Genomic DNA, 18221 nt, shown 5'->3' on the forward strand with positions numbered 1-18221 from the left:
GCATAAAAACCCTAATTATTCTTGGGAATCTATTAAGAATTTCCATGTCAGGTGACTTGAGGTATTCTGTCACCTCTGACTCTGTCTGCATGTTACTGTGTGTTGTCATCACCAGTGTCAGGGACAGTCTCAAACGGAAGTCTCATCCACTGCGGTGGTGTTCAGAGGAGTAGACTCAGGTGAAGGCAGCTGTGCTACTGCGGCTGGCTTGTCCTTCTTTTGGTGGGACACCAGTGAATCTTTGTCCAAACCTGTTCAGTACAGGCTGGGATATCGACTCCTCTGCTAGGAGGAAGGCTAATGGATAAATACACTGTTTTTGAGACACAAGCAGTTGGTTTATTCTTGTAATCTTGAGAATGTACATGCAGTATATATGTATATATATATATATATATATATATATATATATATATATATATATATATATATATATATATATATATATATATATTATGGCTTTATATGGCTTTATTTATATATTTTTTGTATTCATTTTTTTTTACATACCTAGCCCCCTAATATTAGTTTGACTTTGTACCTTTAGTGTAGTAAGACCACATATTAAAGATGTATTTAAGAAAGTAAATTCCTTGTCTGTGCAAACTTTCATGGCGATTAGAAACCTTTCTGATTCTGATTCTGTTTCTTCACTGTAAAAAACTCTAAAACTAAAACTGATCACCTTCTACAAAAATATAGTTTTTGCCTGTTTTTGTGAACATTCATAAACAAAAGTAATGAATACATTCACATGTAGTCATTTAGCAGACACTTACCAGAGCAACTTACAGTAAGTACAGGGACATTCCCCCGAGGCAAGTAGAGTGAAGTGCCTTGCCCAAGGACATAACGGCAACCTTCTGATTAAAAGCCTGAATCCCTAATCACTCAGTTCCTCATTCACAGTAGATAAAGCTTAGGGGCAGTGTCTGCTCTGAGCTACACTAGCATAGGTCAAGCAGGGCAACACAAGGCTCATCTCAGTTCACATTCTAGCACATTAGGGGTCCACATACACGCAGCCGTCTCATACATTTGTCTCTCGTCTGGCATGTGGTTTTGTGTTTGGGGATGCGTCGCTGCTCTCTGCTCGGATGTCGAGACTGTGTCTCCGTTGGGTGCGGCAGGGAGCAGCTGCGAGAATAAATATTATGCCAAATTCAATGATTAAAATCATGTATTGTACCGATCAAGTCAATAACACTACTGAGTCCTCCTGCCTGAACCACCTTCGCAGACCCTAGAGAGCGGTTCACTACTGGATTCAGGTTGTGTCCTTTGCTCATTAGATGTTTAGTCCATTCCTCCTCCCTAACCCTAAATCCTAACCCTAAATCCACACCCTAACCCTCATCCCTAAACCCTAAATCTTAACCCTAAATCCAAACCCTAACCCTCATCCCTAAACCCAAACCCCAAACCTAAAACTAACCCTAAATGTATGTAAATATTTTGCGTCTGCCACTGTACTAAATTAGAGTAGGACTACAGTAAGACTAGGGGGATTCATCAGGGCGTGCGGCTAGTCTTGTAGGACTACATTACAGTTTTTTCACAATTGTTAACACACAAAAAGCAAAACTTTGGCACAATTTTCACAACCTTAACGTCATGTACCAATTGCTCGACCCAATTTATCACTACTTTACACTCCCTTATCTGCATTAGACTCTGACTTTCCTTGTTTACACACTGATGTCAATTACATATCACCTTGTTGTCAAAACACTACACACAATGTTCAGTTGTTGCACACACTTCTCAAGTAAAGTCTCAAAGCATCAACCTACAACACACAACTATTCAAATCTCCAAACATTCAGGTCTGGTGAGCAATTTGCGATCAGGACTGCAGCATAAAAAGGGCCTTGAGCCTCTGTTTTGTTTGGTGAGCAAAGGAGAACTTAGAACATATCAACAACCAGAGAAGGAGAGGGGTAACAGTGAGAGGAGGAAGAGGACAAGAAGAGGACAAGGAAGAGGACAAGTAAGAGGACAAGGAAGAGGATGACGAGGAGGAGGAGGAGGAGGAAGAGGAGAAGCAGGAGGTGGAGGAAAAAGAAGGAGAACGGTGATCTCTAATGAGATTCGGGCCACTGTGGTTGACCATGTGCTCAACCATGGTTTGAGCATGAGGGAGGCTGACCAGAGGATCCAACCAAATCTCAGCCGCTTCACAGTTGCTGCCATCATTAGAAACATTAGAATGGAGAACAGGTATAAATTATATTTGCCTTGTGTACTCAAATATTGCATATCAATAGAAAACAGTGTGCTCACTGTATTTGTATTTTGCAGGACTGAAAGAGAACCACGACCATGCCACATTCAGAAACATCCAGACCGTTACCCTCTCTACACTGTACAGTGTTCTCCGCAGGAATGGCATGCGGATGAAACAAGTGTACAGGGTCCTATTCGACCGGAACACATCAAGGAGTTACGGCAAGATTTTATAAGTCCCATACATTCAGCACTGACACATGCATACATTGCATCTGTAATGTGTCTCACTGTACCCCACTGTGTTGACCCATCTGTGTCCATACTATACAGTAACTTGCATTATCATGCTGTCTGTTCCAGCAGATCCAGGATCATGACACAGCTAATGATCTATATGAATACATGAATACATATTCATTGATGAGGTTGGATTCAACCTGGTGAAGAGGAGGCGGCGGGCAGAAATGTCATTGGCCAGCGCACCATTGTTGAGGTCCCTGCCGAGCGTGGTGGGAACATCACTTTGTGTGCTGCAATGGGTTGAGCAGGCCCGCTGACTGCACTGTACTGTTCAAAAAATAAAACTTTTTTTGCTGCATATGTGTGCTGTTTTATGACTATGAAAAAATGTGGCCTACAGTGAGACATTTTACAAAAGTTGAAATGGCTCACTCTCCAGAGTCAGTCGTTCATATGGTGTGTTCCATTTTGAGACTTGTGTTTTCAATTTTGCACTACTGTGTGCTGTGAATGCTTGGTAGTGTGCAGCAAATGCTTTTTGTGTGTACTGTTATGAATGGTATGTGTGTGTCATTTGAAAATATGGCTATACGGAGGTACGGAGTCATTGGTGCCATCACCTCTCTACTGGGTACATTTCAACACAAGCAACTACTACTCTGGATGAGATATACTACCCTTGCATTGGAGCACACTGGTGATCCTGTGCAACACCACACAATACCACCACGCCAGTCAAGCGGGTTTTTCGTTCACTGCAGAACTTTCATGTTCCTATCGTGTCTCTCATTTACTGGAAATATCAAACCCCTTTAATTTCTCACTGAGTCACACTGCTGCAGTAGGGCGAGAGGAGAAGGAGAGAGGAGGAGAGAGGAAGAGGAGGGGAGAGGAGAAGAGGAGAAGAAGAGGACGAGAGAAGAGAGAGGAGAAGAGGAGCAGGAGAGAGGAAGAGAAAGCAGGAGAGAAGAGAGGAGGAGGAGAGGAAAGAGGAGAGTGGAGGAGGAAAAGAGGAGGGAGGAAGAGGCCAGTGGAGGGGGAGAGGAAGAGAGAGGAGGAAGAGAGGAGGAGAGAGAAGGAAAGGAAAAGAGAGGAGGAGAGGGGAAGAGGAAGAGAGGAGGAGGAGGAGAGGAGGAGGAGAGAGGAGGAGAGAGGAGTGTTGCTTTATTGTGTCAAATCTTCAGAAAATGAATCAAGAAAAAGCACACAATACCCAAATGAAAACATTCTTCTAAAGATGCAAGATATTGAATAATAATTACATTATTGTTAAAATACATTCAATATTTCCATGTCCCTGTTCACCCATGCCGTCAAAGGCAGACTGTAGTGCTAGTCACTTTTTTTCAGGAAATGAAAGACACTCACACATTAGTCACGTGAAAGGTATTCAGTGTTCATTTGGCACAGAAACCTGTTCAGCCAGCATTGTTGCATTGTATTGTTTGGTGGCAAGGGATTGTGAACCTGTTAGATAAACAATCACCTTCTCACCTGTCCTCTCTGACCTACATGTAACCCCTTTCTATCCTCCAGATTCCCTCTGTTCTATGCCATTCAAGATCACATGACACATTTCAATGTAGGGCAATTGCATTCTGCATTATAATTGTGTTTAAGTGATTTGGCTTTAATGGGACAAACCAAAACATGTAGTAATGCCAGACAGACAGATTATTTCAACCCCCAATGAAGGCATCCCAGACATGTGCAAAAATAACCGACATATTACAGTAAGTGCTGTAGCTTCAGTTTCGAAGCCTAAAGTACCTGACTTTTTGGTAAGACAGGTGAACACAGAACATGGAGGAGAGGTGAGTGGCCATGGCACCTGTCAGGCAGAGGAGCAGGTGTCTGACCGACCGACCGATTGTGGTGGGCCAGTCTGAGCAAAAATGCCAGGGCCATTTTGTTGTTCCAGTCCAGCCCTGAATGCAGGAGTTGTGTGATGTGCCCTTGGCACAGAAACTTGCTAGATGAGTGTCGTTGTGTTCTTTCCTTCTAGTAAACTCTAGTTTACTTCTAGTTTACCTAGTAAACGACAGTTTACTAGGTAAACTGTCGTCCAAAGCTTTGTCCAATCAGACCGCAGACTGAGGGGTCTACTACGTTTCATGGTTATTTACGAAAACAACACATTTTAAGGATAGATGGAAATCCAATAAAGTTATTAATCGGATGTGTGAGTTTTGCTTTGTCAAAAATATACCAGTTATGCTTTGTACCTCCTGTAGTGGACCCCTGCAGCACCACGGACAGCGACACAGACACTTTTGTCCAAAGCGATGCACAAACAGTGGGTAGTGCAGGGAGTAAATATGACACGTCTACAGTCACCCACAGGCCTAATCACTCACACAGCTAATCACATAACCTGATTGGGTGGCCTGTGTGCTACTAGCAATGCAGCAGGTATGATGGAATTTGGAATACACCCAGAGTGTGATTGTACATGTTCCAGTAAATGTAGTGTTCTCTTGGCAAACTTGTTTGTCCATTGTTTGCAATAATGGTGGCTTTGGATTCGAGGTTTATGTCCACCTAACTCTAGACGTAAAACACGCCTCCATGTGCTGGCAGCAGGCAGGTGCAGAACAGAATAAAAATGCCCATTTGAGGCTTTCATCAGTGTCTTCACTTTGACTGAGGAGAGAGCAGTGTGATCAGATCTACGTTCTAGTGCATGTAAGTACTAACACCTACCTGGGCACTTCATTGTGATTATATATTTGAATTTGCTTGACTCTATTGGCAATAGTGATTAATTTAATAAAAATGACCACTTTCCAAATGTTATATCCCAATTTTCGATACTTTTTTTTAGCTGTTTCTGGTTTAGTCGTATTCCAAACGAAACCGCGAATTCCCCCCTATGCTGTCATACAATGCCAAAAATGGCGTAAGAAAAATGTACTAGGTTACAATTCTTAAAACTAGCTAAAAAGTCTAGCCACTGAAAAAATCATAATGTGCCTTAAAACTAGACAAAAAGGATATAATTCGAGCAAACTGAGCTTACTACAAGCAATGAAATCATATTTATTTGAGACAGAGTAATTTTAAATGAAGACTATAGTCTCTAAATGAGCTGACATTTTGAATTTATATCTTGAAATAAGATTAACAACTAGCAAACATAATCTTAAAATAAGCATGTTATTCTCCTAACTGAGCTGACTTTAAGAATTAATACCTTGAAGTAAAGTTAACGCTTCAACACAATTTACATTTAGTCACTTAGCAGACGTTCTTATCCAGAGTGACTTACAGTAAGTACAGGGCCATTCCCTCTCGTGCAAGAAGGGTGAAGTGCCTTGCCTTCTGATTAATAGCCCAATTCCCTAACCTAATATAATACATTCATATTAAGTCAAGTAATTCATGCTGGACTCTTCTGGTACTGAAATTACAGCTACAGAACCTTCTACAAATAATAGCTATGTTTTGGGGAACGAGATGCACATTTTCACACCCTTCATGTAGTGCAAACACTGTGGGATGAGTGAGTGCGATGACAATGGTGCGCCTTGATAGTAAGCAAACAAACTAACCTGAGCTTGTGATGCTCATGTGAATGTAAATGTTTTTAAGGTTTTTTGTCTGACGAGAATGAAGCCTTGCATGATGATGATGTCAGAGGGTCTGTTCTTACTCCTGGTCATACAAGCTCTTCATCATACTTCAGGTAGGATGTAAAACATGTTGTTTCTGGCAAAGTATATCTGCTGACGAGTCTAAAAGGGAAATGTATATCATGGACAATTTATGTGATTGTAGCTTAACAAAATACAATGAGACACAATCATTCACATTTACATAATTTGTTTATTGACTTTATTTCTTCTCAGTATTAATTGTTTACAGTTTTTAAACAGCTGCTTAACTTGTGTTGTTGGTTTACCTCTATTCCCAGTTGGTCAATCCACCACCCCTTCTTTCACCACCACCACCTCTAGACCAGCAACCACCACCACCCCTCCTACTACCACCACCCCTCCTTTCACCACCACCACCACCACGCTTAGACCAGCAACCACCACCACCCCTCCTACTACCACCACCCCTCCTTTCACCACCACCACCACCACCCTTAGACCAGCAACCACCGCCACCCCTCCTATTACCACCACCCCTCCTACTACCACCACCCCTCCTACTACCACCACCCCTCCTTTCACCACCACCACCACTACCTCTAGACCAACAACCACCACCCTTCCTTCCACCACCACCACCCTTCCCTCCACAACTCCCCCTCCTGTGGTATTCCTGTGTGGGGGCACACCTTGCCCAGCAGGCCAGGACTGCATCAGTGTCAACGGTTCTCTTCGCTGTGCTGACCCCTGTAGCCAGTACTCAGTTTTGAACGATACCTGGCGTTCAACAGACTTCAATGATGGTAACCTGCACTGTGACCAGTATATCAGTTGGCAGGGATGGTATCGCTTGTTCCTGGGGGGGAACAGCACCCAGATGCCAGACACGTGTGTGGAAAAGTACATGTGTGGGACCCACGCCCCTTTGTGGCTCACTGCTCCTCACCCCCAGCTGGGAGACAGGGTGGTGGAGCGCGGTGTGTGTGGGCACTGGATGGACGACTGCTGTTACTTTAGGTCAAACCCGATCCATGTCAAAGCCTGTCCTGGAAACTACTACGTCTACAAGTTTGTCGAGCCCAGTTTTTGTCATGCGACTTATTGTGCAGGTTTGAAACCATTTTGTACTGCGCGTAATGGAATGTTTTTTAGTCATAGTTAGCAGTCATTCATTGATATACACTCAATCAGTATACACATACCATTCTGTCGCTAGGGACCAGCCCCTCGTATCTACTGGTCATCATTCTCTCAGTATTTATTTAGAATAACACTCAGCTGTTTTATAACGGTTATGTTGTTTACTTTTCTTCCACAGTGAGTCGAGGGATCTCCACCACCACCACCCCTCCTTCCACCACTACCCTGGTACCCACCACCCCCTCATCAGCAGAGGGGGACTTACGTCTGGCTGGGGGGAACACTTCCTGCTCCGGCAGAGTGGAGATCTACCACCAGGACCAGTGGGGGACGGTGTGTGACGACTACTGGGACCTGCAGGATGCCCAAGTGGTGTGTCGACAGCTGGGCTGTGGCCGCGCCCTGTCTGCTCCGATGTATGCTAGCTTCGGCCAGGGCAGCGGGCCCATCTGGCTGGACGATGTCAGGTGTTCGGGGTCAGAGTCCTCCCTGGCAGAGTGCAGCCACCTGCCCTTTGGCTCACACAACTGTGGACACCATGAAGATGCCGGGGTCGTCTGTGAAGGTGAGTGTGAGAGGCTTGGTAACGCACACAAGACAGTCTGGCAGAGGGTGACCCAGAAGACTGGGTTTTAGAGGTGGGCAGTCAGACTGCTTAGTAATGACACACACCTGTAACAACAAGAAGGAGCTGAATACAGGCGACATCTAGTGGAGAAACACAACACTACAACACACAAACACAGAACAGTGAACGACTGAATCAGGACAGGGGTTTGTGCTTATGGAGAGATGTTTCATTATTTGTGTATCAAAAGTTACAAACATGCCCAAACACAGAAATTAAGAAGAACTCATTTTGTACATTTTCCTTCATTCTCTCACAAATGTGTCGGCATACAATTGCTCTGGCAAGTCTTTGTCAACTTTAAATGTATTCACATTCGCTCTATTAAAAGTTTTTACTGTTGCTCGCAAACAGGAAATGAACACATGTAAAGTATAACAATATGATCTTCATGCAACTTTCTCTGGGCTGCCGTCTGTACTTTGTAGCTGTCGATCCTCTGAGATTGGTCAACGGTTACCCTGACAACCCTGCCTGCTCCGGCAGAGTGGAGATCTACCACCAGGACCAGTGGGGGACGGTGTGTGATGACTACTGGGACCTGCAGGATGCCCAGGTGGTGTGTAGTCAGCTGGGCTGTGGCCGCGCCCTGTCTGCTCCATCATATGGCTATTTCGGCCAGGGCAGCGGGCAAATCTGGCTGGACGACGTCAGGTGTTCGGGGTCAGAGTCCTCCCTGGCAAACTGCAGCCACCTGCCCTTCGGCTCACACGACTGTGTACACGGTGAAGATGCCGGGGTCGTCTGTGAGGGTGAGTGTTAAACGATCCATGTTTCAATTGCAGGGCTGTTAAATGATTGATACACAAAATACATATTACATCGATTCATCTCTCCAGTCCTGTTCCAGAACGCATTCCCCAGTCCTGTTCCAGAACATGCGCTACCTGGTGGTTGTGTGGTCAACTTGCAATACATTCAAATGTAGACTTATCATGTAAATGTATCAAGTTAACTTGTTTAGTCACTCATTCAGTATCATATCTATTCCGTCTTTCAGTCATTCCTTTATTTTACCAGTGTGGAAGAAAGTTTTGTTTGTCTCCACAGGAGTTGTGTTTCTATCAGGTCAAGTTATGGGTTCATGAGTATTAGACAATACTAATCAATATCCATCAGCTGATTGAAGAGATGATGTACAGGTGCACACACAGCGGTAGTAGCAAAATCTCTCTGAGGCATGAAGGTGAAAGGACAGAGTTCATAACGATCAGCCAAAAACATAGATGACGTACAGCCAACAGGTGTTTGGTATTTGATCAGGCAGATGCTACATCACAGACCCAACAGCCATGATATTTCAGGACAGGTTACCATATCAAGAGTGCTAGAAGCTAGGTCAGATGGTCAAGTGTAAGGGGTCCCTTGCTCACAGTGTATGTCTCCACTTGACCCCTACTAAGCCAGAGCTTACTCTTTTTTTCAAATCTGTCTTTGATACACCGTACTGATTACAGTTTGATACACAGTATTGTTTACAGTTTGATACACAGTATTGATTACAGTTGGATACACATTATTGATTACAGTTTGATACTTAGTATTGATTAAAGTATGATACACAGTATTGATTACAGTTTGATGCACAGTATTGATTACAGTTGAATGAGTAACTGACATAGAATACATGATACATTTTCCCACACCTCCATTGTTTGACTTATTAACATATTAGTTTGTTAATTAGAGTTGTCATTCACTTTTCAGTATTTGTTTATTGTTTACAGTTTTCAAACAGCTGCTTTAGCCCAGTCGTGTTGTTTACCTCTCTTCTCAGTTGGTCAAGGAAACTCCACCACCACAACCACCCCTCCTTCCACCACCACCACCCTTCCCTCCACCACCACCACCCTTCTCTCCACCACCACCACCCTTCCCTCCACCACTCCCTCACCTGTGGTGTTCCTGTGTGGGGGCACACCTTGCCCAGCAGGCCAGGACTGTATCAGTGTCAACGGTACTCTTCGCTGTGCTGACCCCTGTAGCCAGTACTCAGTTCTGGACGATGCCTGGCGTTCAACGGACTTCAGAAACGATGGTAACCTGCACTGTGACCAGCATATCAGTTGGCAGGGATGGTATCGCTTGTTCCTGGGGGGGAACAGCACCCAGATGCCAGAGACGTGTGTGGAAGAGAACATGTGTGGGACCCACGCTGCTTTGTGGATGACCACCCCTCACCCCCAGCTGAGAGACGGCGTGGTGGAACGGGGAACCTGTGGGAAATGGTCCTGGGGCGCTGGCAACGGCAACTGCTGTGCATTTAGGTCAAACCCCATCCATGTCAAAGCCTGTCCTGGCAACTACTACGTCTACAAGTTTGTCACACCAAATAATTGTTGGTTGGCTTATTGTGCAGGTATGTAACCATTGTGGACTGCTTGTTACCAGTCATAGTCATAATTAGTCATAATTGCACTATGACCTTGGTGAATTCTCAATTGTGATTGACTTGGAAGGGTGTGCATTATTCTTCAACAACCAAGAGCCTCTTTACACATCACAGTTCAATTATTTCTGGCGTCCACATGGATTATTAGTAAACACGATAATTCATTAACATGTAGATACAATTCTAGCCTGACGTTGTCATGCTCATAATTCTAGTCAGGATATGAGTCTGATAACTCTCCGTTGGGCTGTGAGTATGGGGCGTGTTTCAACCGAACTCGTAAAACAAATGCCTCTTCGCTCAATTGGATAGACCTACAACCAATCAGAGCAACGTAATATGTTGTTTGTTGAAAACGAATTCAACCCAAGCGCTCTTTGGTGACGTGGTTGATTACGTTACTGTTGATCATCTGTCCATCATCGTATAAAGCCCACCCTGACAATTTCATTGGTCCGAACAGCTCCTGTTCGGACATAGTTTTTCCCCAACCGAGCTTCCCCAGACCCAACTTCCCGAACAATTTTTTTTATGGGCAGGGCTAAGTTGGGCTGGCAGCCAGGCTAATACAATTCCATTCTCCCATAAAAATAAAATATCCACTTTAGCGAATCAGAATTTCACCCAAACAAAAACCATTTGGAAATAGCTCATTCAAACTACGATGGCAAGATTGTTCCTCAACAATGCTCAACTGGCACTGTCTGATGTAAATCATCTTAAAATGTTTTTATTTTTGTTTTCAAAACTAGCTATCATCATCTTTGGGGGGGAAAATGTGTTTGGCCAAATTGCCAATTAAAATGTTGTTCAGCAAGGAAGTTACACAAGTTTGTTCATAGCTAGGTACCTGGTCACAGTAGAAGTTGACTTTCCAGTCAAGACTTTGGGTTGCGATGGGCTAGCTTAACTTTCTGCTACTATGGTCTACTAGCACCTCGTATCTATAGGTCGTCTTGCAAGTTCCATTACAAATAGCCTACGTGTTAACTAATGGATGGCAAAGCTTGCTTTCCAGGTATTATGAACATCATTTTTATCATGCCTCCAGGTAACAAGTTAACACACTAGTTAACTCAAATGCTACATCAGTTCCAAATTTCTTGGTGGAATTTGATAAAAATCGAAAATATAAGTAAACGGCAATGACACATATTTTTTGTCTTCGGCAAGTGGTCATGGTATAAGCAAGATGATACACTCTGAAGTGTGTTGTTGTTGAAAAATAATGTAGGCTACTTTGTGAAGGCAAACTCCACTACTCATCAAATGTATCCCTTAGCCTACTGTGCGTACAGAAATGATTTTTCATTGGTAGTTCTGGTCCCATATACTTTTACTAAATTAATTAATATATTAACATGTTAATTTATATATTATGCTATATTAGAGTTGACATTGACTTAATTTAATATCTCGGTATTTGTTTAATATTTACAGTTTTCAAACAGCTGCTTTAGCCCAGTCGTGTTGTTTACCTCTCTTCTCAGTTGGTCAAGGAAACTCCACCACCACAACCACCCCTCCTTCCACTACCACCATCACCCTTCCCTCCACCACCACCACCCTTCCCTCCACCACTCCCCCTCCTGTGGTGTTCCTGTGTGGGGGCACACCTTGCCCAGCAGGCCAGGACTGTATCAGTGTCAACGGTACTCTTCGCTGTGCTGACCCCTGTAGCCAGTACTCAGTTCTGGACGATGCCTGGCGTTCAACGGACTTCAGAAACAATGGTAACCTGCACTGTGACCAGCATATCAATTGGCAGGGATGGTATCGCTTGTTCCTGGGGGGGAACAGCACCCAGATGCCCGAGACGTGTGTGGAAGAGAACATGTGTGGGACCCACGCTGCTTTGTGGATGACCACCCCTCACCCCCAGCTGAGAGACGGCGTGGTGGAACGGGGAACCTGTGGGAAATGGTCCTGGGGCGCTGGCAACGGCAACTGCTGTGCATTTAGGTCAAACCCCATCCATGTCAAAGCCTGTCCTGGCAACTACTACGTCTACAAGTTTGTCACACCAGTTGGTTGTTACTTGGCTTATTGTGCAGGTATGTAACCATTGTGGACTGCTTGTAATTACTTTGTCTGAAATTTGGAATGCTAGAGCATCTTATCGTTCAATACCATTATTATCAAGTCATAGTCTTAAACATTTGTCCAAAATTGTTGTAGTTTTTAACATGTTATTACATGTTAGAAATAACGAGAATGTATACGATTCAACAATTTACAATTTGCCATTCATTTTTCTTATTCTCAGTATTTCTTACTGAGACTACTTTTTTTATCACAGTTTTCAAACAGCTACTTTTAACCCGTTGTTTTGTTTACATCTCTTCCTAGTTGGTTGGGGGAACTCCACCACCACCACTACCCTTCCTCCAACCACTACTGCCACCTCCAGACCAACAACTAAAACCATCACCAGTAAGTGTAAAGACTGCACAAGTCAAAATAACGTCACCTGGACTCACGAGGACAAAATTAATTGTTTTCATTTTCAACTAGACAAAAATAACACATCAATTGGGATGTAAGCAGGAGAAATCATATTTGTGTACCGTATGTCTAGACAGTATCTATTAAAGGAGAGGAATTTTCCTTTTTGGATGTTAATTATTATTATTTTGTATTTTATTTTATTTCCCATCTTTTACCTCTCGCTGCCTTTCTTTCTCTCATTCCCTCCTTTTTCAAAAGTAACCCCAGAGCTGGTGTGTGGGAGGAGCTACCTTGACGTGGGTCTCCTCAAGTCTCAGCTAGCGGCCAAACGTCTGGACTCCTCCTCTGCTCACCTGGCCGACCCCCGCTGCTCCTCCCAGGAGCGTAACGGGACAGTGTGGTTCCAGGTGGAGCGCAGGGAGGGCAGCTGTGGAACCACTCTGACCGTGAGGACACGGTTACTCTACATCTTTCTCAGTTTTTCTGTAGTCCTGCCTGCCTTTCTCTAAACACCTGTTATCTTCTTCCTCCTCTCTCCAGACCAACGGCAGCCACGCCATCTACTCCAACAGTCTATTTGTCTACCCATTCAGTGAGACCTTGGTTCAACCCCTGAGGATCCCTTTCTCCTGCTCCTATCCTCTGGAGACAGAAGCCAGCCTGGATGTGGCCATCAAACCATACCTGGAGTAGGTGGACCCTCACAAACTCAAACATTGGCACACTTTGTTTCCAATTTCAACTTGTTTGTTTTGACCTTGTTGTTTACCTGTCCCATATCTTGACAGACTTGAAGGTGCGGTGAAAGATGAGGGTGCCAAGGCCAGGACTTCCATGTCTCTGTTCCGTGATGCCAACTACACAGCTCCTTACCCAGCAGGCCGTGTCACTCTGCCCCTGGGCTCTGCCCTGCATGTGGGCGTGTCGGTTGAAGAGACGGACGCTGGCATCTTTGTGGTCGTTTTGGAGGACTGCTACACCACCCACTCCCCTGATCCCGATGACCTCCTGAAACACTTCCTCATCCAGCACAGGTATGTGAGCCTGGAGAGAGGAGAAGAAGTGTGTGTGTGTGTGTGTTTGTCTAACCCCCCTGTTCCACCAGGTGTTCTACCAACCGTCACCAGGTGACCGTGGACGAGAATGGCTTGTCCCTCCAGGCTCGCTTCTCTGCGCTGCTGTTCCTGTTCCAGGGGGACTACAGGGATGTCTACCTGCACTGCAGCCTCAACCTGTGTGATCAGAGGAACTCCTCCTGCTCTCCTGTGAGTCCTCCCACCCTCCTTCCTGGTCTCTCTGGTCTCTCTGACTCTCTAGTCTCTCTGACTCGCTGGTGTCTCTCCACAGATGTGTTCAAGAAGGTTTGTCCGCTCTGTCGACGAACTCGTACCCCTCAAACCAGTCTCAGTCGGACCAATCACCTGTGAGTATAAACCACAGCCATGATGACTCCTGATGTTGTCATAGTAACGGTCTCCCAGATAGCACTGTGTTTGTCCCTGACCTCTGACCTCCAGGGGGCCAGAGTCTGGAGTGAGCTGATGAAGTCACACCTCCCTCAGAACGGCTTCATGACCATCCCTATGGCAACCAGCTCAGGCTCTCTCATGTCTCCTGTCTTTTGAAATGTGTTAACCCTAGAAATTAGGACAGAAAACCCTGCATATAAATAACTATAAGCTTTAAATTGTGGGTTACTGTTTATTTTTTTATTTTTTTATGATGATATACATTTATTTTTATGAAATTATACTTTTCATACAAGGGAATAGTGGGAACATTGTTGATAAGTATTGCCTACTAAATAAACATACTACTTTTCCTTTAACTTCATCACTTATCTGGACCAAAATCTGGTATTTATGTGTAATAATCAAGGCTTGATGAAATCTGACACTAATAAAGAAGTAAAAATTGCCACCATCAGATTTATTTGCTGCAAACCTCAATCACAGGCCTCAACCACAGTTTGTTGGTAAAGGTGATTATTAGCAATCAACAGAGATGGAAATAAAACACAAGCAGCAACTAATACTGTTTTTATGTTATGCCAGTTTAAATATTCAAGATCGGTTCAAACAAGAATATGTTTCTCTTCTTAGTTCAAAATTGTAAATCTCAATGTTTACACTGCAGCACCACGGACAGCGGCCACTCTCAACAACCTCATTTACTCATTTAACAGTCAGTTTTATCCAAACCGATGCATACATAGTGTGTCTAGTAAGTTTTAGGACATCATTATGTCACAACCTCATTATATCTCAAACATAACATCACTAACAGGCAGTGTTGGGGGAAGTTACTTAAAAAAGTTATATATTAGTTATTACTTATTATAGTTCAGTAAGAGTAGTGTGTTTAAGTTACATTATTACTTTCTGTACAAAGTAATATTATTACTTATGAGGGGCGTTTCTACACGGGGGCCTACAGGGGCCAGTGCCCCTGTAAAAACCTAATTTACTCATTTAACAGTCAGTTTTATCCAAACCGATGCATACATTGTGTGTCTAGTAAGTTTTAGGACATCATTATGTCACAACCTCATTATATCTCAAACATAACATCACTAACAGGCAGTGTTGGGGGAAGTTACTTAAAAAAGTTATATATTAGTTATTACTTATTATAGTTCAGTAAGAGTAGTGTGTTTAAGTTACATTATTACTTTCTGTACAAAGTAATATTATTACTTATTTTATTACTTTTACTATTACTTTTAATAGTAGCAAGTTTTACTTAGTTAAAAGATTTGCAAGAACATTTTTGACATAGTGAGGGGCGTTTCTACACGGGGGCCTACAGGGGCCAGTGCCCCTGTAAAAATGTCCCTGCCCCCCCTTTGGCCCCCCTGAGCTGACAAAAAAATACACTTTTTTTTTTACACATTGTTTCTCTTCTTCTAGTAGTCATCATGAAATGAGGAAGGGACATTGCAGCCTTTTTACTCCAGTAAATCAAAAAAGCTGGAAGAGGGAGAGCCAGAGCAGTTTATAGGATTTTAATGTAAAGCTAAATTAAAGTATTTAATGTTTAAATATAATTTGTTTCCGTTTTTTTATGTGCCCCTCTGATCAAACACTGGTCCCCCCTTGGCCCCCCGAGTAAAATGTGTCTAGAACTGCCACTGGACACAGTACAGACACAAAATAGTGTTTATTTAAAGAAGAACGTTTATTTCAAACAATACAAATTTCAAAAAGGCTTATACTTTCAAAAATAATTATATATTTGTGTAAACAAATTATATTATGTTAACCACCTCTTGTCCTAAAACCAATTTCCTAAACAAAATGTTTTTTTCTTGTGGTTAAATCTATTGAAGGTTCGGGGATCAGAAAAAATGAACAGAATAAATAAAATGACATATATAAAAATATAAATATTTTAATCATACTTGATGATCAGTAATGAAGGCCATATCTATTCCTCACTAGGCCTACCAACGAAACGGTTGTACCTCAACAACAGAAGCTCTTCAAAACGTTTGTCTGTCAACCGGTTTCTTTTGATTTGAAGTACAATATTGCCCAGCATAAAAAGTCTCTCAACCGGTGCGCTGGATGGGGTAGGACAGTTATGGCGCATAAAAACCCTAATTATTCTTGGGAATCTATTAAGAATTTCCATGTCAGGTGACTTGAGGTATTCTGTCACCTCTGACTCTGTCTGCATGTTACTGTGTGTTGTCATCACCAGTGTCAGGGACAGTCTCAAACGGAAGTCTCATCCACTGCGGTGGTGTTCAGAGGAGTAGACTCAGGTGAAGGCAGCTGTGCTACTGCGGCTGGCTTGTCCTTCTTTTGGTGGGACACCAGTGAATCTTTGTCCAAACCTGTTCAGTACAGGCTGGGATATCGACTCCTCTGCTAGGAGGAAGGCTAATGGATAAATACACTGTTTTTGAGACACAAGCAGTTGGTTTATTCTTGTAATCTTGAGAATGTACATGCAGTATATATGTATATATATATATATATATATATATATATATATATATATATATATATATATATATATATATATATATATATTATGGCTTTATATGGCTTTATTTATATATTTTTTGTATTCATTTTTTTTTACATACCTAGCCCCCTAATATTAGTTTGACTTTGTACCTTTAGTGTAGTAAGACCACATATTAAAGATGTATTTAAGAAAGTAAATTCCTTGTCTGTGCAAACTTTCATGGCGATTAGAAACCTTTCTGATTCTGATTCTGTTTCTTCACTGTAAAAAACTCTAAAACTAAAACTGATCACCTTCTACAAAAATATAGTTTTTGCCTGTTTTTGTGAACATTCATAAACAAAAGTAATGAATACATTCACATGTAGTCATTTAGCAGACACTTACCAGAGCAACTTACAGTAAGTACAGGGACATTCCCCCGAGGCAAGTAGAGTGAAGTGCCTTGCCCAAGGACATAACGGCAACCTTCTGATTAAAAGCCTGAATCCCTAATCACTCAGTTCCTCATTCACAGTAGATAAAGCTTAGGGGCAGTGTCTGCTCTGAGCTACACTAGCATAGGTCAAGCAGGGCAACACAAGGCTCATCTCAGTTCACATTCTAGCACATTAGGGGTCCACATACACGCAGCCGTCTCATACATTTGTCTCTCGTCTGGCATGTGGTTTTGTGTTTGGGGATGCGTCGCTGCTCTCTGCTCGGATGTCGAGACTGTGTCTCCGTTGGGTGCGGCAGGGAGCAGCTGCGAGAATAAATATTATGCCAAATTCAATGATTAAAATCATGTATTGTACCGATCAAGTCAATAACACTACTGAGTCCTCCTGCCTGAACCACCTTCGCAGACCCTAGAGAGCGGTTCACTACTGGATTCAGGTTGTGTCCTTTGCTCATTAGATGTTTAGTCCATTCCTCCTCCCTAACCCTAAATCCTAACCCTAAATCCACACCCTAACCCTCATCCCTAAACCCTAAATCTTAACCCTAAATCCAAACCCTAACCCTCATCCCTAAACCCAAACCCCAAACCTAAAACTAACCCTAAATGTATGTAAATATTTTGCGTCTGCCACTGTACTAAATTAGAGTAGGACTACAGTAAGACTAGGGGGATTCATCAGGGCGTGCGGCTAGTCTTGTAGGACTACATTACAGTTTTTTCACAATTGTTAACACACAAAAAGCAAAACTTTGGCACAATTTTCACAACCTTAACGTCATGTACCAATTGCTCGACCCAATTTATCACTACTTTACACTCCCTTATCTGCATTAGACTCTGACTTTCCTTGTTTACACACTGATGTCAATTACATATCACCTTGTTGTCAAAACACTACACACAATGTTCAGTTGTTGCACACACTTCTCAAGTAAAGTCTCAAAGCATCAACCTACAACACACAACTATTCAAATCTCCAAACATTCAGGTCTGGTGAGCAATTTGCGATCAGGACTGCAGCATAAAAAGGGCCTTGAGCCTCTGTTTTGTTTGGTGAGCAAAGGAGAACTTAGAACATATCAACAACCAGAGAAGGAGAGGGGTAACAGTGAGAGGAGGAAGAGGAC

General features: G+C 43.0%; 1 protein-coding gene and 1 long non-coding RNA gene across 2 annotated transcripts in view; both read left to right on the forward strand.

Annotated features, from left to right (window-relative positions):
* The window catches only part of LOC124483705, a 61887-nt gene that overhangs the window by 36877 nt on the left and 6789 nt on the right, over positions 1-18221 (forward strand). The window contains exons 8-9 of the mRNA XM_047044251.1: positions 9611-10192; positions 11716-12279. Of these exons, the coding sequence (XP_046900207.1) occupies positions 9611-10192; positions 11716-12279 (1146 nt within the window). The remainder of the gene's footprint in view (positions 1-9610; positions 10193-11715; positions 12280-18221) is intronic.
* LOC124483264 lies at positions 4962-6463 on the forward strand. The gene is made up of 3 exons (XR_006957792.1): positions 4962-5154; positions 6061-6154; positions 6383-6463. It is a non-coding gene; the product is annotated as an uncharacterized LOC124483264 (long non-coding RNA).

The sequence above is a fragment of the Hypomesus transpacificus genome, chromosome 21 (genome assembly GCF_021917145.1).
Source record: "Hypomesus transpacificus isolate Combined female chromosome 21, fHypTra1, whole genome shotgun sequence".
Classification (NCBI taxonomy): Eukaryota; Metazoa; Chordata; class Actinopteri; order Osmeriformes; family Osmeridae; genus Hypomesus; species Hypomesus transpacificus.